Genomic DNA, 26,001 nt, shown 5'->3' with positions numbered 1-26,001 from the left:
ATTCCCGGATGGCCTGCTGCAGCGAGCCTTGGCGTCCTTCTGCAAGTGGCTGTGACATGAGTCATGGGGGCAGTCTCTAGCGAGGCTGAACAAGAGGTGGGCACAGAGCAGGAAGGTTGCATCTTCCTCCCATCAAGGGTGAGAGACTAGCAGGCTGGCAATAACCACTGGATCCCCTGGGGCTTATGGTGGGGACCAAGGAGTCAGCATCAGCAGGAGGAGGCTGAGCCCAGGGGGGACAGGTCAGGCCAGTCCAGGCCCTGACAGAAGTGACCCTCCTGTTAACTGCTGAGCAGTGCCCGTAATATCAAAACCAGACTTTGCCTTAGGATGGAAAGAACACGCTGGGTTCTTTCTTACCATCCCTCTCATTTAAAGGAGCAGTGAGGTACAGGCTCCTAATTCTTTCCCTTCGTGAAAGTCGCCTCTTTTATTCAACAAGGGATCCTCAGGCATGCTCTTACGGTGGTGCATGAATGTCACAAACAAAGCTGACTTTATTTTTATTTGAATTGGCCAAGTAAAATATTCCATACAAGGCAAACAGTTCAACATGAAATATTTAAATTAAAAATAAATTACTTCCATCCTATATAAATCTCTAGCTGCCACATACAAATGAAAGATACCAGTTATAAATGAAATAAGTTAAAATAAATGGTTGTAAGGAGCTAGGTGTGGTGGCATGTGCCTGTCATCCCAGCTTTCAGGAGACTGAGGTGGGAGGATGGATCTCCTGAACCCAGGAGTTTGAGACCAGTCTGGGCAACACAGCAAAATCCTGTCTTAAAAACAAACATAATTCTAGGATCCTCTGTTACGACCAGCATAGGTTACTGGTTTGCTCCCTAACTTTGTTCTGGACTCCAACATCTCTATTGAATAAGACTTTTGAACAGTCCTCTGGGATAGCCCCTTCTTAAAAGAGCACTTGATGCCCAGGTCTCCAAATCACTTTCAGATATGAGGATCTGGTGTTCAGAGTCTAAAACAATGGTTGAAGAGCAGAGATAGCAAGGTGGAATCCCAGAGGCCCAGGCCTCTCAGCCACCCTCTGCCTTCTTATGGTTCACCTGGAGATATGGAAACAGGGAACTCAGCAAAAAAGCAAGACATAGGCACAGAGCGGCAGTCACACATAGCAGTTGAGTCTGAGACCTGTAATGTGGCCAAACACTTCTTTGTATCAACATATGGCAATTTCCAGCACTGTCTTAGGCTAAATTTCCCATAGGATCTCTGGTTTTATTAAGTGGGCTAGATTAATTTAAACCTCTGAATTAGAAAACAAACCTTCAGGGGCAGAGTTTAGGCCACAGATGACAAATATACAAGGCATGTGTCACTAATCCCTCCATGGGCAAGCATTACTAATTGACCACTGCATTCTTCTATCTCAGATTCCATCTTTACACAGTACTTCGGGCAGCCTCTACCCATCAATCATGTTTAGTGTTTGGGATGAAAATCATTTATTAACCTTGGTCCTTCTCTATGTTCTGGACTATTTTGTGTGAAGGAGTAGCTCAAACACAGGCATTGAAGCCTGACACTCACATAAGTTAGGTGCCTTAGTCTAATCATTTAACCTCTTTGAATTGGCATCTATTAAGTGGATAGGGCCACCTAATAGAGTTTTTAGAAAGATTAGGATGATATATGTAAATTGCCTAGTATCATGCCTGAAACATAGGCATTTAATAGATGATAGCTATAAGTATCATTATCATCATTATTATTATGTTATTGTTTTAAGGCTACTAATGTTGACAATGGAATTGATGATGACATTTTCATTGATAGAAGAAAAGCATAGTATCATATATGAGGTTGAACCATATGAAATTGATGCTCAATTGTTTTTGACCTACAAAAATGTCAACTTTTTCTGGTTCAAGCTAACATATAAGATATAATAGTGTATTTCATTCAAATCCCTTACTTGTTCCAACATATCAGAGTCTTCTTTTCAATGGTTGCCCCCAGAGACACACTCTCACCATTTAAAAACTTCCCCAAGTCAGTTGCTAGAGAGTAGGCAAAGCAGGGAGTCCACTGGAGAGAAGTTAAGGACCTGCTGTCTGGTTCCACTACCTGGTATCTGGTCCTGTAATCTCTGAAGGCCTCCATTTCCCCCTCTGCAGATTGGGAATAATTGTGCTTTCTTCCACAGGGGTTTTGTGAAGATAAGAGATAACGGATGAGAAAGCACTTTCAAAAGTTCAAATTATTATACCAAAGCAAGGGATTATTGATTCCACTAGACTATGCCACTTCAGAAAACATTAGCAGTCAACATTTAACTTTTAATGTTTTTCTATAGAAAAACTGCACATAAAAGAATAGAGAATTCATGCAATCATGCCAAATGGCCATGAAAATCAATCTTGAGTATACTCTCAAGTGGATATTAGAACTACTAACTTTATATATAGTGCTTTGTCCTTGAAAATTGTACCTTGTCAAGGTGAAGTAAATGCAGTAATGGAAACAGTAAGAACCATTGTGTTTACAAGTGCCTCAAAGTCAATTTACACTAGAAAATCACACACTTTAGAGCAACTCACAAGGAAGACAGAGGAATTGCTTTTTTCCTTCCTTGGAGGTCTTTAAAATGAGCTGGGAAAGTTTAATTTTTTGCTTAAAGATAGAGATACCAACTTTATGACCTCCCAAAGTCACTTTCAGACCAATCGCTTTAGCAATTCTAAGAAGGGGCAGTTTTATATTGCCTTCGAGGGACATTTCTTTCCTGTGCCCTATCCCAGGGTAATCAATGAGTGAGGGAGGATAATGGGTTTGGACCAGCTACTAGCAGAGGTGCGTGTGGCTCAGTTTCAATCCTGAAGGTTTTTCCTCTTGCCCGGGGAACCTTGGCCAACACACGGCACTTGAAGAGGGTCACCTTTAGTCGGCCTCAAAGGCGCTGTTGGTGGCTCCCACATATTCAGACTTCTTCTTGTGCCTTGTCCACATTTTCCGGAGGATGCCGGGGACGCCGCAGGAAGCACTGCCCGTCAGTGGTAGAGAGGCTTCCGCTCCTTGGGGAAGGGCTGGATACTCTTCAGTCATCTTCTTGAGATGTCTGGATCTAAAGAAAAGCCAGGAGTGGGTGGGGAGGGTGGTCCGCTCACAAGCCAAACTTCATTTTTGCCCTCGAGAAGAGTGGCCAGAGCTCTCTCTCCTCTGCTCCTCCTCCGTGACCGGGATCCACATAGCTGTCAGGTCACTGTTGGGACCCTCACAGGAATGTCTTCCCTTGGGCAAAGCTTCCCATGGCATGAATGGAGGAGGTGACCCTGAACACACTGGTTCATGGGATTTCAAGTTCTGCTCCTGTCCCCCTGCTCTGGGTCTGGTCTTGCCAAAGGCTCTGCATCCCTACCCCTTCAGCCTCTATGTGAACAAACTTGCTGGAAAGGACAGGTCCCCAAACAGTAGCTATTGAAAGAGCATGAGGTCTGGGATGGAATCCTGCTTCCCATCTGCTGTGTGACCTCAGGCAAATGACTTAACCTTTACCAGCCTCAGTTTCTTCATGTGCAAAATGGGGATAATCTCATCTAACTCATGGGGCTTTTTGGAGGAGGTAAATGAGAGAGTGAAGCATCTGGCACATTGTGGGCCTCGACATGTGTTCATGCCTTAACCCCTGCTCCCCTTAGGTGAAAGAAATGGTGGGCTTAATTTTCTTTTCTGTAACTAGGGTCCAGGAACAAATTGAAATGACAATGACTGAGTTTAGAGAGAAGGGAGCCATTTAGAACCCTTTGCAACGCAGCCACGTGGACTGAAAGGTTGGCCTCTGTCACGGCACAGTGAAGTTTTTGCTGGTTTACACCGGCAGCCAGCAACAGCTATTGCCACTTAAAAATTGTACCTCATCAAGGTAAAATAAATATGATCCAATCTTTTTGGATATTTATTGGATATAATAGAATCAAAGAAAATTTTTTTTGTTTGTTTTCTTCAATTAAGTCCCCATACATTGAGTAACACATGACTTGGTTTTTATAATTCTTTCTAGCCAATCTTCTGTCATTCAGAAGTGCTCCCCACTAGCCTGTTCTTGCTCTGACCTCCCAGTGCTTTCAAAGTGTGCAGCGCTCAGGCTGACAGTGTAGTCTGGAGCCCCGCCTGCTTGCATCCAACATGTTCCCAAGTGCATAGCTTCCCAACTACTAGGTAAGTCTCCTGAAACACGTTGACAACAGCTTGTGCTAAGCTCTCCACATATTATCTCTTTCAATTCTCAGGCCAGGTGTGGAGGCTCATGCCTGTAATCCCAGCACTTTGGGAGGTCAAGGCAGGCGGATCACTTGAGGTCAGGAGTTTGAGACCAGCCTGTCCAACATGGCAAAAACCCATCTCTACTAAAAATACAAAAATTGGCTGGGCGTGGTGGCGGGCGCCTATAGCTCCAGCTACTTGGGAGGCTGGAGAATTGTTTGAACCCCGGAGGAAGAGGTTGCAGTGAGCCAAAATTGCGCCACTGCACTCCAGCCTGGTGACAGAGTGAGACCCCCTCTCAAAACAAAACAAAACAAAAACAAAAAAATTAATTCTCACCACAACCCCCTAAGATGGGTACCCCCTGTGATTCCTGTTTTACCTTTTTGTTTTTGAACAGATGGGGACAGGAAGGCTGAATAACTTGCCTGAAGTCATGGTGGGTTGGTGGCAGTTCCAGGCTAGAAAGCAGATCTGAGAAAATAACCCAACCCTTCGCCACCCTGAAACGCCTTTTCTGCTGCCTGCGGTGTGGAGGATGTAGTCTGGGGCATACAGGTATGTGCTGAATCGAGTTGAAGACTCACTGTCTTGGTACAAGGCAGAAAGCAGTGTCACTGAGGGGTGTCGGGGGTTATCCGCTCCTGCCTCCCTAGCTGCCGGTTCTGGATGAAAGCGAGCAGTCACACTGCAGTTTCAAGTGTGGTTTGAAACCTTTGTACTTGACACACTTCTTAACCGGTGGGCAGGGGATCTTGAACTTACTCATGAGATATTTCTGACACCTGCATGCCTATGGGAGGTTCGGAATATGGCTCGTGATTACATTCATCTAATTAACCAAAAAACCTCCCAAATGACTTCTCCAAGCCTAAAGAGTGGCGTTAATGAAGTGGAAACCATGAAAAACCCTCCTGCTTAATCCTAGGGAAACAGTTGATGAGGCGCTGCAGAGACCCAGGATTATTGGCCTCATTAAAAGATAATTTGCAGCTGGCATGGGTTTGTGTTGGCCTCTCGAGGGTCTGTCAACCAGGCGGCCTGGTGCTCTTCTGGGGAAGGAAGGATCAGGACAGTGGGAGGCCACAGGCGGTGGGGCCAGAGACGCAGCACTTACCCTCTCATCAGAACAGCTCCCTTCTCTGTGCCCATGGCTGTTGCCTCCAATGAGGCAGAGGCCGAAGTTTTCACTGAGATCCGGGGCACTGGCGGTATCTGTCATGAGGAAGCGGGAGGGAGTGTGAGGATGCATCTGCCTTCCCACTCTGGCTCTGACTGAGGCTGTCTGCAAGTGGGGGTGACTGAATGGAACCACCACCACCTGGGCATAGTTCTCATCATTCAGCAGGTGTGGGACTGCCCTGGAGGGCTTGATAAACAGTGCCAGGCCCCACCCCAGCTTCTGAGTCCGCGGGTCTGCTGTGGGCCTGAGAATCTGCATTGCTAACAATTCCCCAGGTGTGCTGGTGCTGCTAGCCCTGGGACTCCACTTTGAGCCACTGACCTAGAGAAACTCAGGAGAGAGAAACGAGAAACTGGAGACCGCGCAGCTCAGTCTTATATGGCCACTGCCACCCTCACACCTCCATCATCACTGGTGTCCAGTTTGTTACTAAATCCTGCAGATTCTTGCTTTGATTAGGCTACGTAGGGTAGGGCCAGCCCAGCCTCTCCATTTCCTCCGCTGCAGCCTTCAAGGGACAGTGACCTCGGACCTCCTTGCTTCCGACCAGATCCACCACATTCCTCATGCCCCTCCTTGGACTGTAGAAGCATAAGGCACTCCAACCCCGCCCACCCACCTTGCAGGGCAGATTGACTCTGCAGCTGCTCCTCCAGGCTCCTCAGCACAGGACGCCCTCTATCTACGCAGCTCGGCCTCCCATTGGTCCCGTGTGTGTCAGTAGCTCCGCTCCCAGCAGCGGGTGCTCCCTTCTCTGATGCTGGCACAGCAACATCTCCTCCTTCACCCTCTGACTTGAGGCCTCATCTGTCTCCCCTTCAAGGCTTTCCTCTAGGAAGCCTTCCCTGAGGCTGGTGGCCCAAGTTGATCTTTCTCTGTCCTCAGGTCCCCACAGCACTGAGTGTCTATGTGGGTAACAGGGTCTGGGACTGGACCCCTTGGCAGCCCTCCTCAGCCCTCCCAAAGGAGTGACAAGTACTCAGGAACATGGAGAGTTAACTGAAAATTAACCAATGGCCTAAACAGGGCTAAGTCCAGAGGCCGCTTAGACAATAGACACACTCTGTGCTGTGTTCTTCCCCCTAAGCCCTATCCAAGGCTTCAAGTCACCACATTCCTAAAATTGCTGGAAATTCCCGGTCAAGGGCACCTTCTTCACCCCTCCTCCCACCCCAAGCTGGCCGACTGTGGGCAGAGCTGCTGTGCCACCTTGTGGTCCGTCCAAACGCTTCCTTCCCATTATGCCATGGGCCGGTGAACTCTTGCACCCCCTTATCTCTGGGTGAAAGGACTTGTTCCCACTCTTTTCCCCTTTCCTTAGGCCAATCTCACCCAGCACACTTCGCACTGACTTGGATTTAGCTGTGTGGGCCCTGGATTGCTCTCCCATGCTGGGGTCACAGATTTCTGATAAGCTGTGAGACCCTAGCCCCACTGTCTCCAGGCCTGAGGAAGGGTCTGTTGTGCTGCCTCCTCTTCCTCTTCATTCTTTTTTTTTTTTTTGAAACTGAGTTTCGCTCTTGTTGCCCAGGCTGGAGTGCAGTGGCAGATTTTGGCTCACTGCAAACTCTGCCTCCTGTGTTCAAGTGATTCTCTTGCCTCAGCCTCCCGAGTAGCTGGGATCACAGGCATGGCTCACCACGCCCGGCTAATTTTTGTATTTTTAGTAGAGATGGGGTTTCGCCATGTTGGCCAGGCTGGTCTCAAACTCTTGACCTCAGGTGACCACCTGCCTCTGCCTCCCAAAGTGCTGGGATTACAGCTGTGAGCCACTGTGCCTGGCCTCTTCCTCTTCATTCTTATTCCCCCGCTTTGTAACTACATCCCCATCACCACCCTATCCCCTCCCAGCTTCCTCTGGACTCCTGCTGTCACTGCCTGTCTGCCAAGGGCACTGTCTGAGGCCAGCTTAAGGGCTGGGGCCAGGCAGTCAAAGATCATAAGCTACCTGCCTCCTCTTGACCTTGCTTTTTCTCTGGCTCAGGTGAGGGCAGCTGTTGGAGCTGTCATAGCCTGATAATCTTCCCTTGACATCAACTGCCCAGACCTCCTGGTTTCCCCTAAGTACCAGGTTGGGGAAGGGGAAACAGCCCTGTGTGTGGTTTTCCTAGAATAGTGATGACCTAAATGAGATTCCCTGGATTAGGTCTCCTGCCCAGACCAGGAGCGAAGCACCCATATCTCTGTCCAATTTGTTTGTGACGATGAGGGCCTGGCACAATAACTTGGGTCTCTTCCGGTTCTCACATTGCACCACCTATGGATCGTGACAGCGGATACTCAAAGAGTCTAGGATGCCTGAGCTGACCTCACCTCCAGCCACTGCTGACTCTGCTAACCGAGAGGGAACCCGACATTCCTGCCCAGAGATGAGGGAGATGTACTGATAGGCCTGAAAATGTGCCACCCCATCCCCTTCAAGGAAGGACAGCTGCCCAGCTGTGGGAGGGAGGACAGCAGGGTGGGTAGCAGAAAGCTCTTAGCTCCTTCAGGTGGGCTTGGCTGTAGAGGGCCACCTTGTCAAGGTCACACCCTTCCTGGGACAGCCCACATGCCTTGATGGAGTGAGAAGGGAACATAAAAGCTTGGTCATTTCGGCCTGACTCAGACCAGTCTGAGTGGGTAATGCTTGTTCCGGAGCCCCCTACAAGGTGTTGAAACCCTAGTCCTGGATGTATGGTATTGGGAGCAGGGCCTTTGGGAGGTGATTAGGTTTAGATGAGGTCACGATGGTGGAGACTCTATGATAAGATCAGTGCCCTTATAAGAAAAGGAAGAGATGCCAGGTATCTCCCTCTCCCCACATGCACAGAGGGAAGGCCATGTGAACCCACAGTGAGAAGGTGGTCATCTGCAAGCCAGAAAGAGAGCCGTCGCCAGTCACTGAATCTGCTGGCACCTTGATCTTGGACTTCCCAGCCTCCAGAACTGTGAGAAATTGTTGTTTTAGCCACCCAGTCTATGGTATTTTCTTACAGCAGCCTGTGCTAACTAAGACACTGGTGTTTTGTGTTTCATAGTGCTTGAGAACCTCACCTCTCTTTTCCCCTGTGGCTGTGCCTGGGAATTAGTCAGGCATTTCCACCTGGTGGGGTCCTGTGATAGAAACCACTCCCTCCTGCCCCCACCCCTCACCATGTATAAGATGTCTATTGGATAATAGCTTCTTTTGTTTGCCTAAGAGCGGAATTTCTCACAAGAAAGAGAGAAGCAGCCAGGGATATTCCACAAGGGTACAAATTAGGGCCAACCGAGAGCTTTTGGGAGCAAAGAACTGCCAGTTATGCTTTTCTAATAATCCTCAGGCCTGGAACAAAGAACACTGAGTCTCTCTTCATGGCACAGGAGAATCAGACATGACCAGAAGTTTAATGCACAACAGATACAACTAAGCAGGCTTATTTTACTTACCAGAGATTTTCCATATGCTCGATTCCCACACAGATTTGATGTTTTGGGTTCAGAAATCCCCACTGCAATGTTGAACAGAGGAGATATTACTCAGTGGTACTCTGTGTTCTGCCTCCCACTGGCCCTGCATCAATTACCTTGTTAGCCAATCAACCACGCCAGGGAATTTCTAAAGGCCTTTGTACCAAGCAGCAAAACCAGGCAGGAGGGTCAGGCCACAAGGCAACTGTCACTCTTCTAGGGGAGCTGGAACTAAGGCCTAAATAAGATCAGTGTGTCTATGTAGGTTCATTGACTATCACAAACATATCCCTCTGGTGGGAGATGTTGATGGGGGGAGGCTGTGCTTGTGTGTGGGGGCAGGAGATATATGGGAAACCTCTGTACCTTCAGCTCAATTTTGCTGTATACCTAAAACTGCTCTAAAAATAAAGTCTATTTAAAAATAAGATCACACATGTGGATCATTTAGCACTGTGTCTGCATGCAGTAGGTGCTCAGAATGTGCCTTCAGCTCTTCCTTCCTTCCCAAGGCCTCAGATCACAAGAGGTTAAACAGGTTCTTGGAATTAAGTCTTTATAGCTGGGATCAGTTATTTAACACGGTGCTGTGGACACCCCTCTAAAAATGAGCAGAGAAGTCATGCCTGTGCTGGGAAGGAAGTGCAGCCCCATAACATGGAAGGACTGGAGTGTATCAGATCAGAATCCTGGGACACTGGCTTTACGAGATGTATGGGTGGAGAACCTTAGAGAACTTTCTTTCTAATGCCTTTATTCCTGATGCCCCAACCTAATTCTGGGTACTTTTTACTCTGAAGCTTCTAAGGATTCAAGTGTTGAGCTGAGGTAGCTGATAAAACGTAGGGGAAAGCTGGCTTTCAGCACAGGTCTCTCTGGGGGCAGATGTCCCAGGACAAGCCCCATCTGATTGTACTACAGCATCTAGAAATAACTCCCCTTCCACAAGAAAACACCTCAATGCAAATAAAATCAAGTATTACAAGACTACCAAGATTAAACTATAATGAATGGAGCCCTGGCGTAACTAATAATAATAGCAGCTCACATTTTTGTCTGTACGCCAGGCACTGTGCTGAGCATAAACCGTAAAATTATTATCTCATTTAATCCTCACCACAATCTTTCTTTTCTTTCGAGATGGGGTCTCACTCTGTCATTCAGGCTGGAGTGCAGTGGCATGCGTAATCTCTGGCTCACTGCAGCCTTGACCTCCTGAGCTCAATCAATTCTCCTACCTCAGCTTCCAGAGTAGCTGGGACCACAGGTGCACACCACCACGCCTGGCTAATTTTTGTTTGTGGAGATAGGGTTTCGCCATGTTGCCCAGGCTGGTTTGGAATAGTCTGCACTTTCTAGTCAAGGAAACGAGGCTTTAGAGATACATAACAGTTATGATGAAGCCAGGTAAGGGTGATTTAGGGAGTAGCGAACTGACTTTGGGTGGTCTTGCAGGGTTAAGGAGGCTTGACTGAGTAACCCTCTACCCCGGCTAGGAGAAGGTGGAGTTTGCCAGGTGGAGAGACACAGGGAAGGCAATCTGCTGAGAGAACAGTGTCAGGGAAAGTGCTGGGAAGCAGGATATCATGGAGCTGTCACAGAACTACCCCCAGCTCAGGGCTGTTCTACGTGATAGAACGGTGGGGACAGGGGTGTCATAGGAGGTAGCCTTGGAGAGGTCAGTGTGGTCTGGAGGGCAGGGGCCAGGAACGGACACAGCACTTAAAGCTGAGGGAGCACAGGGGCAGATTTCTGCTCCAAGTGGACCTCTCTGGTAGCCTGGTGGGAGGGGCTGGAGGCTGGGCCCTTCACTGACGATGTTCTCTACACAGCCGAGATGAAGGGAGTGGGAGCCAGGGTGGCTCAAGGTAGGTACCAAGAGGGCTAGGAGAGAAATACCTAGGAGTGGATGCCGTCAGTGTTTCATGTCGAAGGTGTGGGGAGGACAAGGAGGCATTAGGGGAAACATCCCGGGGACTTGCTGGGACGGTGGATAATGGCCCCCACTGAGAAAAGAGGAAAGGCTTGAACAAGTTGGTTCTGAGGTGCCTGAGGACATCTCTGAAGAAGTCCTGGAGGCAGCCACTTCTCCCAGGCCCAGGACTGGGGACTGCCCCATTTCCAGGCACCTGAGAGTTTCTCAGTCAGGTCTCTGCATTTAGAGTTCCTACAATTCCCAAGATTCCCCAGAGCATCTTTCTCCCAGGTGAGATGGCTACTGTGTCCAGGTGCCTTCTATGGCCCAGGAAAAAAGCAGTTCCAAAATCTGAGCTCCCTGGAAACAGGCACCTTTCTTGACAGGAGGATGGTCTGGCTTTGACTCAGAAACATTCCCTCCCTCCCACCCACTCTGGAATCTATCAGATTGGAGGAGGTGAAGGAATTGAACCAATCCCCAGCTCAGTCTCTCTCTCTCTCTTTTTTTGAAACCTCGCTGGCATATTTCCTGCATGAGCTGACTGTCACGTGCTGGGCAGATTCTCTCCATATCATAACTTATTGCTCTTGTCTTTCAGAATAAAAGACTGACTCAGGCAGCCCAAGCTTCCACAAACTACTTAGAAAGGAATGAAAGTGATCCTTAAAACTAGACAGTTGGAAAGACATTCCCTGTGGGGAAGAGGCACTAGCTAGGGAATCAAAAGACCTGAGATTCAATCTTGGCTCTGTTGCTCACAAGCAATGCGACCTTGGGTAGGTCAAACAGTTTCTATGGTTTCGGTTTCTTCTGGAAATTGGCAGAGGGGCAGTTACAGTAAATCAGAGGCTCTCTACGTTCAGGGTGCATTAGAATCACGTGGGGCGGAGGCAGTGCGGGATGGTGGGGAGAGGGTTGTTAAAATACAGATTAATGTTCCCTAAACCTGGAGTTTCTAATTCAATAAAATTTGCATTTCCAACAATTTTCCAGAGACTGCTGCTGCTGCTCCTGGGACTCCACTTTGAGAACCACCACATTAGATCCTCTCTAAATCCTTGCTGCTCAATATGTTGTGCCCAGAGCAGCAGCATCTGGAAGCTTGTTAGAAACATAAAATCTTGGGGCCTACCCAGTCCTACTAAATTTGAATCTGCATAAAAATAAGATTCCTAGGTGATTCTTTTGCATATTAAAATTTGAGAAGCATGGCTCTAAATTCACTTTATGGTTTTATAGAAAAGATAAATATTCTGTCTCTTCTTTCCACACACACATGCACCCACCCACCCACCCACCCACCTATATATAGACACAGAGAAAAATCTATCTCGTCTTAATTTGCAAGGCAGATTGTGGTTTTCCTAATGCTTTCAAACTCTGCATACATATACGTGTATGTAACCACTTAATAGAGAATATAGCTTGATGTATGAGTTCTTACGCAAAGGATCAGAGGAGCAGGATTAGGTTCTTAGCAATCAAAGAAATCTTGGTGGCCTGGTCTAGCATCTACAAATGGAAAACTCAAAGATGGATGGAGGAAGGGACTATACGCAGTAGAGTCTTATTTCAGTCCTTATAATATGCAAAGTTGCCAACGCCCGAAGGCTTTCAGAAGGACACCCTGGACTTTCTATTGTGTATTTTTGGAGTTAAAATATGAATAACTTTAGGTTGTGGGCATAATAGAAATAACCTAAACCAGCAATTAAAGGCACAATACCACCATAGACTTGGGTGGGCTAGAGGCAGATTCCTGGTTATCTGCTTGGGGTGGAAGCCATTAAAAAAAAATAGCATCCAAGGTAAAACTATAATGTTTCCAGTTTTCAGGACAAACTTACTTCTACATTCTTGTTATAGATTGTTGTTTAGGTTATTCAAATTTAGAATGGTAAGATTTTATGATGGCAGTTTATGAAGAGCCTGTACAATTTTACACACACACACACACACACACACACACACACACACACACACACACACACACAGTCTCTCTCTGTTAAATAAATCATGTGATCCTCCTTTGCTTCATGGGTCATGATTTTCTCTCCCCCAGAGCATTCTGATTTACACTCTCTCTAGAATACAGTAGGGCCTCCTGTGGAGCAAGACAGCAGATAAGAGCCCATCTCAGTGGGTCATGCCTGTAATCCCAGCACTTTGGGAGGCCTCAGCCAGTGGATCACTTGTGTTCAGGAGTTCGAGACCAGCCTGGGCAACACAGCAAGACCCCGTCTTTTAAAGATAAAAAAAAATTGGTTGGCCATGGTGGCTGTGCACCTATAGTCCCAGGGAGGCTGAGGCGGGAGGATGGCTTGAGCCCAGGGCAGTGAGCCGTGATTGCTGCCACTGCACTCCAGCCTAGGTAACACAGTGAGACCCTGTCTCAATGAAAGAAAAGAAAAAAAAGATGAGATAAGAGCATCTTTGCTCATTACGCACACCTAGGAGTGACTGTTTTATAGGTAGAAGATGCTGTGTGAGGCTAAGGTGAGGCCTGAGAGCAGGTGCTTTTGTGGTGGAAACAGCATTTACTTGGGAAAGCACAGGTGCTTGGTCACCTGGCGCGATTGAGGCCGCAGCCACCGCCAACGCTGCCCTGACCTGGGCTTGTGGTGGCTCTGAGTGGGTCTCTGCGCCCAGGGAGGTGCGGGGAGCTGGGGCCGGGACTCACGTACCGGGTCTGGCAGAGGCTTTGGCCGGGTGGGCTGTGGGCGGCCGCGCGGTCTGGAGCCGCCCAAACCTGCGGCGGTCGCCAGGGTCCCTGCGGTCTCCGCGGTGGGGCAGCAGCTCCAGGGGCTGGTGCGTGTACAGGTCCGACTCGATCACCACCTGCCGGGCGGGGGAAACGCGGTTAGCCCACTCCTCTGCTCGGGCCTAGGGACCCATGGAACCCCAGGGCAGGAGCTTTGCAGATGGAGCTCGCGTCGAGGGAGTTTCTGGATCCTTCCTGATTCCAGTGAATTCTAGGAACAGCGACAAAATCTGGGCAGGAAACCGGCCAGAAGTGACTGTTTTATTTGACTTCAGACTGCCAAATGGTGCCATGGGGCAAGCAAATGAGGGTTCTGGAGCGGGCAGGGGTGTTCCTCAACAGCAGGCCCTTCACAGGGTCAGGAGCCTGGGCCATCAGGCCAGAGATACGGGCAGGCCAGCTGCCCGGTCGCCTGACGTGTTTTGACAACAGGACAGGCAATGAAACAGGACAGTTCTGGAGATCGAGGTCTTACAGTCTTTGTAGCTGAGTGGACAACGCCCTTGTTCATGCAGAGGACAACTTTTTGGATGCTCTAGCAGAGCGAAGACCTAGGGAGAGGGCTCAGGCCCAACTTAGTCTCAGATTTTTAAAAATAAAGAAGCTGCTGGCAAAATGGAGCAGGGGGCACGGGGTGCTCTCCTACCCGCGTCCCCACTTCCCAGTGTAGAGTGCCTGGGTCAGGGTGGAGCTGGGAGATGAATTTCCACTGTGTGTGGTTCTGTGCACGGAAATCTTGATAAGCCGGAACAAAGGTCCCAATGCTAAAATGTTTTCAGTCATCACCACCTGCTGAGTAGTTATACTGGGAAATTACTCTGTTAGAGTCCACCAAAATGGGCCTTAAAAATGGTATTTTTTGGAAAAAATTGTAATAAAAATACTTAAATCATTGAGATAATTTAAGTGTAAAAACTTGAGACAAATAGTAGCCATTTTATCTTACTATGGAGAGTCGTGAAGGGGAATCTTGGTAGTTTGGGCTTCGATCCTGCATGTTTATACATAGGCAGGACACTGGGTCATTCATTCTGGGGGTGGGGGGGCGGAGGTGGGCAGCCCTTTCATCACAGCTGTTCCTGATTTTATTTTCATTCTCTCAGCATCGCTCTCGGAGAGGAGGAGTGAGGGCTGCTGTGGAGTTTTCAGACCCACTTTGTAGAAGGAGGAAGTAAGGCAGGATGTGAAGCCTGGAGTCCACAGGAAGACTGCCGCTGCCTTCCAATATTTCCTTCTCTGAAAGGGAGACAAATGTTCCCTTTCAGGAACAAGAACCACCACCTCCCCATCTCTTCTCTGCACAGTGGGGAGGGAGAATGGGGAGGGAGAGAGTGGAGTGGCATTAGCTGCTCAGCCCAGCAGCCAGATGGATGTAGGAGGTTTCCTGGGGGTGGCAAGGAGGCCAGTTATTTCCCAGGTCGCGACTGGGGACAGTGCCTCCTCTTCTCCAGCCCACCAAAGGATGCCAGTAGCAGGAAATGAAAGAGGAGAAGAGCCCAGCTCTGAGCCTTCCTGTTTCTTAGCTGGGCCTGATACTTGGTTCTCATTTTCCACAATAATGGAGGCTCTGAGATGGTTGCAGCTCAGTGTGTTAGGCCCGTCCCAGGGAACAGACGGCTGAATGGATGGGATGTGGCCTCCTGAGAGGCTCCTGACAGCCTGGTTTATTTTCTGGTCTATAGGACACAGTCTGGGCTTGCTGCTGATGGTCTTAGAACACACTGGTCTGAGTAGAGGCTCTTTAGCATCCTGAGTATAGGAGCAAGATTAGAGAATTAGGATGGTGGTATGGGATGTTAATAGCAGGGAGGAGGAGAGATAAGGGTTGAATGCTGGAATTTTCCTTTCTTAGGTCAGCAAACTGCCAGCTGAAGTTGGGGAATGTATTAGAGTAACAAGCATTACCACAATAAAGTAATACTTCCTTGCTGGTCATAGAGAGGTCAAGATAGGAAAAGCAGAAGACACAGGCTAACACACAAGCCTCAGGATCCCATCTGCTGACGTCTTTGATTCACACTTCTCCTTATTTGTCACCTAGATCGCTGATAGACAGTTAGAAAGACAGTCAAGAAGACGGAGATAATAGAGAATCACAATGCTTTGGGGCTGAGGGGATTCACAGAAATGTTCTAGCCCAATTCTAGCCTAATTTTATACATAGGGAAACTGAGGCCAAGAGAGGCCATGTGTCTTACTCAAGACCACAGAACTGTAAGGGACAGAGCCAGGATGAGAACCATGGTTTCATGCCTCCTAAGTGGGTGCTCTTGGTAAACCTGAATATAGAAGTGCCTACATTCAGGCTGGGCGCAGTGGCTTATGCCTGTAATCCCAGCACTTTGGGAGGATGAGGTGGCGGATCATTGAACCCAGGAGTTCAAGACCAGCCTGGGCAACATGGCAAAACCCTGTCTCTACAAAAAAATACAAAAACTAGCTGGGTTTGGTGCCACATGCCTGTAGTCCCACCTACTTGGGAGGCTGAAATGGGAGGATCACCTGAGCCCAGGAGGTGGGGGCTGTAGTGAGCTTTGATCATGCCACTGCACTCCAGCATGGGGGACAGAGTGAGACCCCGTCTTAAAAAAAAAAAGGAAGAAGAACAGCCTACATCCAGATAGGAATTTACAAGTGCAAGTGCAATTGGTTGCTCTGTGCATTTCTTTTCTTTTTCTTTTTCTTTTTTTGTTTATTTTGAGACGGAGTCTCACTCTGTCGCCCAGGCTGGAGTGCAGTGTGGCATGACCTTGGCTCACCACAACCTCTGCCTCCTGGGTTCAGGCAATTCTCCTGCCTCAGCCTCTCAAGTAGCTGGGACTACAGGCGCCTGCCACCACGCCTGGCTAATTTTTGTATTTTTAGTAGAGATGGGGTTTCACTATGTTGGTCAGGCTGATCTCAAACTCTGACCTCAGGCAATCCACCTGCCTCGGCCTCCCAAAGTGCTAGGATTACAGGTGCGAGCCACTGTGCACGGCGCTCTGTGCATTTCAAAAAATCAGGAGAACCCCACATATATTCCTCCTTACAAGCTTGAAATCTGAGAAGAATGTGACCTTTGCAATCTCATTTATCCATCTTTTCTAATGGCTGACCGCCTGCTTATTCTGAAGGGGCCACGAATCTTCATTGTCGTGGCTCCATGCCAGAAGGCTTAACTGACCCACACCTTTGTGTAAGTTTATCCCCTTGAGTTACTCCTATGATAGTGGGCATCAGGATGGTCAAAATGTCCATAAAATTGTCTAAGAATTAAAAAAATTAAAGACTGGAGAGGCCGTCTAGAGAAGGAACAGTGTGAGGCTTTGCCTTGAATTTGGAAGAAATACAATTCAAGAGGAGTCAGAGAGGAAGGAAAGCTGACATTAAGGATTGCTCAGGGAGGAAAGAGGTATTTGAGAAGAAGGAAGCTGACATCCATTCACATGGTAGTCTAAGGGATAAGAAGAGATAGAAATACAAATTTGAGGACATAGGAAGTTGTAAATATGGTACAGTTGCAAAATAAGAATTATTTTCCTCACCAAGATAATCAATCACAATTGCTTTTAGATCACCAAGTTGGAGAAGACAAAGACTCAAAGGGAAGCCAAGGGTCAGTTGGTTGGGGACACAAGAGACCAGAGACAATTCTTTCCTTTTTGGGACTCACTTTTCCCATCTGCAAAAGTAGGAGGTGGACTAAGAGACCTTGCCTCTCTTCTAATTTGAATGGTCTGTGTGGCTGGGGCTGAGTTTTACAAGCAGAGGCTGGGCTAAGCTAAACTGTTAGGGGAAATTAGAAATTCAGAGGAAAGTGCAAAAAGCCAGAGAGCACTCCTGTGCTGTCCACCTGGAGGAAGACTGAATATGGGAAGACAAGAGCCAAACTTCTTGACCAAAAGACTGAAAGATCTGTGGTGAAACTTTCTTAAACTCCAAATTACCCACAGACAACCCCTTCTCTTTCCATTTTTGAGAACACCTCACCCATTGCTCCTTGAAAGTTGGGAGCATTTTCCTTCTGGACTCTGGGATTGAGTTTTCAGGGACCATGAGAAGGATCAGAATCAGTTGCCCTACAAGCAAATTTTCCATCCATTAAAAACCCTTCTCTTTCTTAACATACAAAAGGTTCTTGAAAAAGGCATATAGTGCTTGCTTCAGCAACACATACACTAAAATTGAAATGATACAGAGAAGATTAGCATGGCCACTGTGCAAGGGTAACACGCAAATTCATGAAGTATTCTGTATTTTTACTACACGGCCATAAAAAAGAACAAAATTGGCTGGGTGTGGTGGCTCACACCTGTAATACCAGCACTTTGGGAGGTAGAGGCGGGCGGATCATTTGAGGTCAGGAGTTTGGGACCAGCCTGACCAACATGGTGAAACCCCGTCTCTACTAAAAATACAAAAAAAATTAGCTGGGCCTGATGGCGGGCACCTGTAGTCCCAGCTACTCGGAGGCTGAGGCAGGAGAATCGCTTGAACCTAGGAGGCGGAGGTTGCAGTGAGCTGAGATCACACCATGGCACTCCAGCCTGGGCAATGAAGTGAGACTCTGTTTAAAAAAAAAAAAAAAAAAATCAAGTCCTTTGCATCAACATGGATGCAATGCAGCTGGAGGATATTATTCTAAGCAAATTAACACAGAACAGAAACTGAAAACTATATACTACATGCTCTCACTTATAAGTGGGAGCTAAATATTGGGTACAGGCAGACACAAAGATGGGACTAATAGTCACTGGGAACTCCGAAAAGGAGGAGGAAGGGAAGAGGGAAAGGGTGGAAACACTACCTATTGGGTATGATGTTCACTACTTGGGCGATGCTATCATTAGAAGCCCAAACCTCAGCATCATGCAATATACTCATCTAAAAAACCTGCACACATACCCCCTAAATCTAAAATAAGAAAAAGGCATATAACTGAGAGAAATATAGGCAAAAGTCATGAGTAAGAAACCGTAGGGGAAAAAAATGTTGAAATGATCAATACATCTATGAAAAGATGAAGAATCACATCAATAATTATAGAAATAAAATTAAACAGGATATGTTTACCTATCTGATTGTCAAAGACTAACAACAATGATGCCACAAAGTATAGGCTCAGCTGTTCTGGAAAAGGTATTTTAAAATGTAATTGCTAGGAATTTGTCAGTGGCTATAAAATTGTTTCAACGTGTATCTCCTTTGGCCTAGGATTTTCATATCTATGAATTTATCCTTGGAATCATTTCAGAACATAAAAATATGTTCAAGAATTTGTTGTGGCATTGTTTAATAGAAAAAGTGGGGAACCCTATTTATCGATAATTTGGTTAAATAATGAATCTAGAAAACTTCAGGTTTGGTTTGGGTAAAAAAAATTATAGAGCATTCATACAATGTTGTATTATACAGCCGCTATAAAGAATGAGGTAGGCCAGGCACAGTGGCTCAGGCCTGTAATCTCAGCACTTTGGGAGGCTGAGACAGTAGGTTTGCTTGAGCCCAAGAGTTCAACACCAGCCTGGGCAACATGACAAAACCCTATCAATAATAATAATAATAATAAATAAAGATTTAAAAATGTTCGTGTATATAAAAGAAGAATAAGGTAGAGCTATACAGATGAATTGGCATAGAAAGATATTCAAGATTTATTAAGAGAAAAAAGCAAATTGCAAAGCAGTACATTATCAGACAATAAGGCATAATATAGGTTAATATATGGAAATTTTTCACTTAAAAACAAACAAACAAAAAAAAAACAAAAAAACCTGGGCCAGGCGCAGTGGCTCACACCTGTAATCCCAGCACTTTGGGAGGCCGAGGTGGGTGGATCACCTGAAGTCAGGAGTTCGAGACCAGCCTGGCCAACATGGTGAAACTCCGTCTCTAATAAAAATATTTAAAAAAATAGCTGGGCATGGCGGTGGGTGCCTGTAATCCCAGCTACTCAGGAGGCTGAGGCAGAAGAATTGCTTGAACCCAGGAGACGGAGGTTGCAGTGAGCTGACATGGTGCCACTGCACTCCAGCCTGGGCGACAGAGTGAGACTGTGTCTCAAACAAACAAACAAAAAACAAAAAAACAAAACTGGCTGGGCACAGTGGCTCACACCTGCAAATTCCAGCACTTTGGGAGGAGGCAGAGGCAGGTGGATCACTTGAGTCCAAGAGTTTGAGACTAACCTGGGTGACATAGTGAAACCCTGTCTCTACTAAAAGTACAAAAATTACCTGGGTGTGGTGGCTCATGACTGTAGTCCCAGATACTTGGGAGGCTAAGAAGGGAGGATCACTTGAGCCCTGGGGGTCGAGACTGTGGTGAGCTGAGACCACGCCACTGCACTCCAGTCTGGGTGACAGAGTGAGACCCTGTACCCCCCCCCCCAAAAAAAAACAAACCAAAAAAAAAAAACCAACCCAATACTTATTGAATGCTTATATGTGTCAGGCTCTGGACTAAATATTTTATATGCATTAAATCATTTGCCAAAAAAAAGAGAAAAAAATAAAACAATAAATATGGCTTTTGTTGCAGAAGAAAAAAAATCATTTGCTCCTTCCCATGGTCCTTGAGAAATGTTCTCTTATTATCCTCATTTAATGCTAAGGAAGTTGAGTTCCACAATAGCTAAACAACTTGCTCAAGGTCACATAGCTAGAAATGGATAGAACTGGGATTTAAACCCAGGCCATTTGACTCTGAAGTCTACATACCTAACCCCTGTCTTCTGCAGCTTCTCAGGATTTGCTGATAGTATACAGTAGTCCCTTTCATCTATGGTTTCAGTTACCCTTGGTCAAGTAGAGTCTGAAAATATTAAATGGAAAATTCCAGAAATATTTCATAGGTTTTAAATTTTGCACCATTCTGAGCAGTGTGATGAAATCTCACACCAATCCGCATGGCCCCTCCTGGGGCATGAATCATCCCTTTGTCCAGGGTCTCCATTCTGTGGACAACCCCCACCTGTTAGTCACTTAGTAGCCATCTTGGTTATTAGATTTAAAGGACACACACACACACACAAAAGATTTAAAGGACATAGTGATACAGGGTTCAGTACTATCCGTGGTTTCAGGCATCTGCTGGAGGTTTTGGAACATATTTCCTGCAGATAAGGGGGGGACTACTGTATTGTATAAAATTTTATATAGCATATACTGCTTTTGGAAATAAAAAGGTAATACATTTATATACATGTATACATTTACATGTATAGTATATGTACAAGTTATATAGAAACAACAACTAGTAAAACTCCATCTCATTCAAAGGACATTATTATTATTTTTTTATTTGAGGCAGGGTCTCACTGTTTGCCCAGGCTGGAGTACAGTAGCATGACCATGGCTCACTGTAGCCTCGAACTCCCTGGCTCACATGAACCTTCCACTTCAGCCTCCCAAGTAGCTAGGACAACAGGAGCATAGCTCCATGCCTGGCTAATTTTTTTTTTTTTTTTTGAGACGGAGTCTTGCTCTGTTGCCCAGGCTGGAACGCAGTGGCATAATCTTGGCTCACTGCAACCTCTGCCTCTCAGGTTCAAGCAATTCTCCTGCCTCAGCCTCCTGAGTAGCTGGGATTACAGGCATGCGCCACCATGCCCAACTAATTTTTGTATTTTTAGTAGAGATGGGGTTTCTCCATGTTGGCCAGGCTGATCTTGAACTCCTGACCTCGGGTGATCCGCTCGCCTCAGCCTCCCAAAGTGCTAGGATTACAGGCGTGAGCCACTGTGCCTGGCCGCCTGGCTAATTTTTTGACTTTTTTGTAGAGTCGGGTTCTCATGTTGCCCAGGCTGGCCTCGAATTCTTGGGCTCTAGCTAACCTCCTGCTTCAACCTCCCAAAGTGCTGGGATTATAGGTGTAAGCCACAGTGCCCAGTTGGAAAAATTCTTAATGGAGAATAGGCTTTTGAAAATTGAGATACTTCAAAAATTGAAATGCTATCCTATGAAAAATTGTCATAGAAATAGAAACTCCAGTACAATCAAGAGGAGACTACTCAGTTTCAACTTTAAAGAAGTGCAAAGATGTATTGCCAGTTTTATGTAAAGAAATTTATATATAAAATGGGAATTGCACAGCATTATTAGGCTCTAAAGACATGTAAACTAATTTTAGAGTAATGCATATGCATGTTAAAGCAGCAAAACATAATACAAAAAGAGGAAAGCCAATGCTGGTGATGTTGGTGGTAAATGGACAAGCATTACTGGAAGCCCCCAAATTGTTCAGAATTCCTGACAGTATGTGACAAAACTGTAAAAAGAACTAGTTTGAGCAAATCACAATTCTCTACATCTAGCACAATGTTTGTCACACACAGTAGGAATGCAAATATTTGATGAAGGAGTAGATGGATGGATGAAATCGTTCTTATCCTTTTACCTGTTTTTTCTACTTTGAGGCCTATGCTCTGAGGAATTAATCCGAAAGAATAGTATTTTGGCCAGGAGCAGTGGCTCGTGCCTGTAATCCCAGCACTTTGGAAGGCCAAGGCAGATGGATCATGAGGTCAGGAGATCGAGACCATCCTGGCCAACATGGTGAAACCCCGTCTCTACTAAAATACAAAAAATTAGCCAGGCGTGCTGGCGTGCGCCTGTAGTCCCAGCTACTTGGGAGGCTGAGGCAGGGGAATCCCTTGAACCCTGGAGGCGGAGGTTGCAGTGAGCAGAGATTGTGCCATTGCACTCCAGCCTGGCGACAGAGAGAGACTCCATCTCAAAAAAAAATAGTATTTTATATAAATACATTCATTGCTGTGCTATTAATAATAGTAAAAAAATGGAACATTATGAATGCCAACAATAGGAAAACACCTAGATCAGGAATGCTATGTCCACATCGTGAACTCTGTTTAAACAAGAAAAAAAAAAGTGTGCATAAAACAAGGCTTACTCTCTGTGCCTGGAGAAAATGGCAGAATAAGTGGTCCAGTTCAGGGTCACTTGGTGTCTGGTTGACATTTGTCAATTATTTTGGTTAAGTGGAGAACGGAGAGTGCAGCATCCACCACATGGAACACTGAAACCCTCCTGGCCACTGAGAGCTGGGGAGGGAGAGTGAAGAAGAAGCCTGGCATTGCTTTCTAAATGAAAGTCAACCAAAGAACATCAAAACTAAAGTTTCCTTACATTCTTGGTCAAGAGGTGCTGAGAGCTTTTGGCTCTTCTTCTGGCTGGACTGGATACTGCAAAGACAGAGAGAAAGAAATGGTTTTAGACAACACCAGCGAGGCTGACGTAGCTACAGTAATAACACTGAGAAGGTTTGAATCTGTGGCGAGGCAGGGGCATAGAGGAGGGGATGGGAAAAAGAGACAGGGTTGTTGCGATTGAAGATGTTACTTGGCTTGAGTACAAAGTTCATAGCTGCATTACTCACAAGAGCTGAAGTTTGGGAACAACCCAAATGTCCACCAACAGATGAATGAATAAACAAAATATGGTGTCTGTATGTGACGGAATATTGCTCAGCCTTGAAAAGGAATGGAATTCTGATACATGCCACACATGGATGAACCTTGAAAACATGGTATTAAGTGAAATAAGCCGGACACAAAAGGTCACATAGTCTACAATTCCTCTTAATATGGGGTTCCTAGAGTAGTCAAATTCATAGAGACAGAAAAACAAACAAACAAAAGGACAAAAAACCAAATTTGTAGGACAGAAAGTAGAATGGTGGTTACTGGTGGCTGGAAGAGTGGGGGAATGAGTTAGTGTTCAAGGGATTCAGAGTTTTAGTTTGGGATAATGAAGAAGTGCTAGGATGGATGGGGGTGATGGTTGCACAACAGTGTGAATAGACTTAATGCCACTGACCTGTACACTTAAAATAGTTTTTAAAATGGTACATTTTGTTATGCATATTTTACCACAATTATAAAAAAGCTTAAAGAAATTAACCATTAAACATGTTACTTGGTTGGGAAAAGGTTTTACAGCAACTTCACAAGGTAGCTACTCTTGTACCACAAGGAAGTGGCCATGAATGAAAATGGGAAGGAAAAAAAGATAAGATTAAATATTTATCTTTGACTGATCATGTTGATTATTCTAAATACAAAATAAAATTGGAAATCACTTTGTAAGTGATGTATTTAATGGTGCTTACTACATGCCAGCTACTATTCTACATGCTTTATATATTTACTCATTTATTCCCCATATGATCCTGGAAGATAAGTTGTTTCTCCCATTTACAGCAGTGGAAACTCAGGCCCAGAGAGGTTAAGTAGCTTGCCCAAGGTCACACAGTGCAGAAGTGGCAGCAGTCTCTTAACCACTTCATTTTGACTTTTTCTTCCTTTAAAAAGTTTGTAAATGGAACTAAATGATAGAAAATAAACACATGTAACATTTTCATATTTCCTTCTACTTTGTTTTCTTCTCATACACAAGAAATACAAAATCAGAGGCGATGTTTTGGTTCTCTTTCTACCCTTCCCTAATTCTCCTTCCCTACCTTCCCAAGACTACTGAGATCACTAATTTTATCTGTATCTTTCTGGTCTATGTTTTTGTATTTTTCTCTAGATACATATCCATAAACAATATATAGTATTGGTTTATATTTTCAAATTTACAGAAATGCTATCTTACACATATAATTTTTCAGCCTGTTTGTTTGGCACTCAGCATTATGCTTAGATCTACCTATGTTCACATGCATACATCTAGTTAATTCCTGTTGACATTGTATAGTATTCCACAGCATGACAGCACCACATTTTAACCATTCCCCTCTTCATGGACACTCAGGTTATTTTCAGTAGTGCCCTCTTAGAATCAATGCCACCGTGAACATCCAGGGGTAAGAGGAGTTCCACCCAAAAGCGAAACTGCTGATTCCGAGGGTCAACTTGGACTTTCAGAGTTTCCAGAGGGAATTCCAACTCCTGCACGTGGGCAGCAGACTCCCAGCTCTTTTCCCTCTCTCTGGATCTGGCAGTAAATGTCTAAAGCTTAATTTATGTCCTGCAGGCTGTCTCTTTGTGGCCAAACGGAATCTCTCCCTGCCCCACTGTGCAATGGCCCTGTCAGCGGCTGACACAGGGGAAGAAAGGAATTGTTTGAATGTGGACTCACAACACCAGCAAACACCCAGCCTACTTCATTCAAGGCTGACAATGAGACCAGGGGCTAAGCCTGAGTCATGGAGGTGGATGGGAGGGGGCAAGACAGGAGCGCAGGCAGAGAACAGAGGCGGCAGGAGAGGGGGCCATGCTTAGGAGAGGCTGAGGGAACTCCTCAGGAACCAGACACTTGGAGTCATCAGAACCCTCACACAAAGCCCTTAACACCGTTCACTGAGGACCACAAGAGCTTATAAAGTCAAGATTCTCGTGTCGCATTCTCTGGCAGCATTAGTTCCAGGTTAAGTTTGCAAGGTGGCCCTGGGTTCTGTGGACAAGCCAGCCCAGGGTCAGGGCGCTCTCTGACGGCTTCACTGGACTTCAAGCAGCCACCGGGAGTATTTCTCCGCACTTTGCATGGCACAGTTACAAATCATACTTTTAAGCCAGCTGTTCTCATTTCAGAACCCACTTGCTCACTGGAAAAAATGAAAGTCTCTAGCTACCCTGGGATTTTGTTGGTGAAAACAACATAAGACATAAGATAGCAATAGCTTGCTGTCGCTTCCATTGGTGTACTGGACTGTTGGTACTGAATTAAATGAGACAGGGAGTATTTAGCTGCTCTCCCCTTCCCTCTGATGGATTGTTTCTCAGTGATTGATGTTTATCCTTGTGCCTCTTTCCCCCCTCCAAAAAATCAAATACCATCAAAACCGAGAGTCCACCAGACCCCAGAGACCTGAGGATAAACCGTAGTAAGGCAGCACGTGACTGTCCTTCCCCTCCTGCCTAAGATGCCACGTTAAGGAAACAGTCAAGGGCAATTTCACTCACCCTTGGAAGGAATCACGGTGGTGAAAACTTCTATGTTCTCGTCACTGCAGCTGTAAATCTGATGCATCATTTCAGCCTCCTCTTCCCGAAGTGCCTGGGAACTGGAGGCCTCTGTCTCTGGACCCCTAGTCGCGAGGCATCCTAATCCAGTCTGGCTCAGGGATCATTGTGCGGGTCCACAAAAGACAGGCTGGTGCTATGAGCTCATCTCGTTCCAGTCTTCACTGCAACATTTTCTAAACCCATCTGTCCTTTTTTTTTTTTTTTTTTTTAAATGAATCCTATTATTGCAAACCTTTGATTGAGCCTGGAGGCTTCAATCCCCTCCCAGCTAGGATGTATTTAACATTTTTATTTTGCGGTGTCTGCCGCAGTGAATTTGGAAGCCTTTTGTGAGGTGACGACGAAGTGAAATCGCCTACTCTGTTAGCGCCAAGCTTGGCTGGAGAATTTCCACCAAAAAGGAAACGTGAATTTTGGTACCAGCAATTCCCTTTCTCATTTCAGAAATGAAGGGGCTTTTTTTTTTTTTTTCTCCCCTCCAGGAGAACGGGATATTCAGTAATTTG

General features: G+C 46.0%; 1 protein-coding gene and 1 non-coding gene across 2 annotated transcripts; one reads left to right on the top strand and one right to left on the bottom strand.

Moving 5' to 3' along the window:
* Window positions 1-479: 479 nt before the first annotated feature.
* Window positions 480-26,001, bottom strand: VXN (vexin). Its single transcript, XM_008956725.4, has 6 exons — window positions 25,433-26,001; window positions 22,653-22,708; window positions 13,448-13,601; window positions 8,825-8,886; window positions 5,348-5,445; window positions 480-3,091 (listed from the first exon to the last, which is right to left on the bottom strand). The coding sequence occupies exons 1-6, from the start codon at window positions 25,500-25,502 to the stop codon at window positions 2,908-2,910; spliced, it is 624 nt and encodes a 207-aa protein (XP_008954973.1). The 5' UTR covers window positions 25,503-26,001; the 3' UTR covers window positions 480-2,907.
* On the top strand, window positions 17,661-17,767 carry LOC112440705 (U6 spliceosomal RNA). The gene has a single exon (XR_003028725.1). It is a non-coding gene; the product is annotated as a U6 spliceosomal RNA (small nuclear RNA).

The sequence above is a fragment of the Pan paniscus genome, chromosome 7 (assembly GCF_029289425.2).
Source record: "Pan paniscus chromosome 7, NHGRI_mPanPan1-v2.0_pri, whole genome shotgun sequence".
NCBI classification, from domain to species: Eukaryota; Metazoa; Chordata; class Mammalia; order Primates; family Hominidae; genus Pan; species Pan paniscus.
This window is presented reverse-complemented; position numbering and strand designations above follow the sequence as displayed.

Coding starts and splice junctions, on each gene's coding strand:
- VXN (XM_008956725.4), bottom strand. CDS start 25,502: ATGATGCATCAGATTTACAGCTGCAGTGACGAGAACATAGAAGTTTTC. Junction 13,602..22,652: donor AGCACCTCTTGACCAAGAAT/GTAAGGAAACTT, acceptor CCCGCCCGGCAG/GTGGTGATCGAGTCGGACCT. Junction 8,887..13,447: donor CAAAGCCTCTGCCAGACCCG/GTACGTGAGTCC, acceptor TCAACATTGCAG/TGGGGATTTCTGAACCCAAA.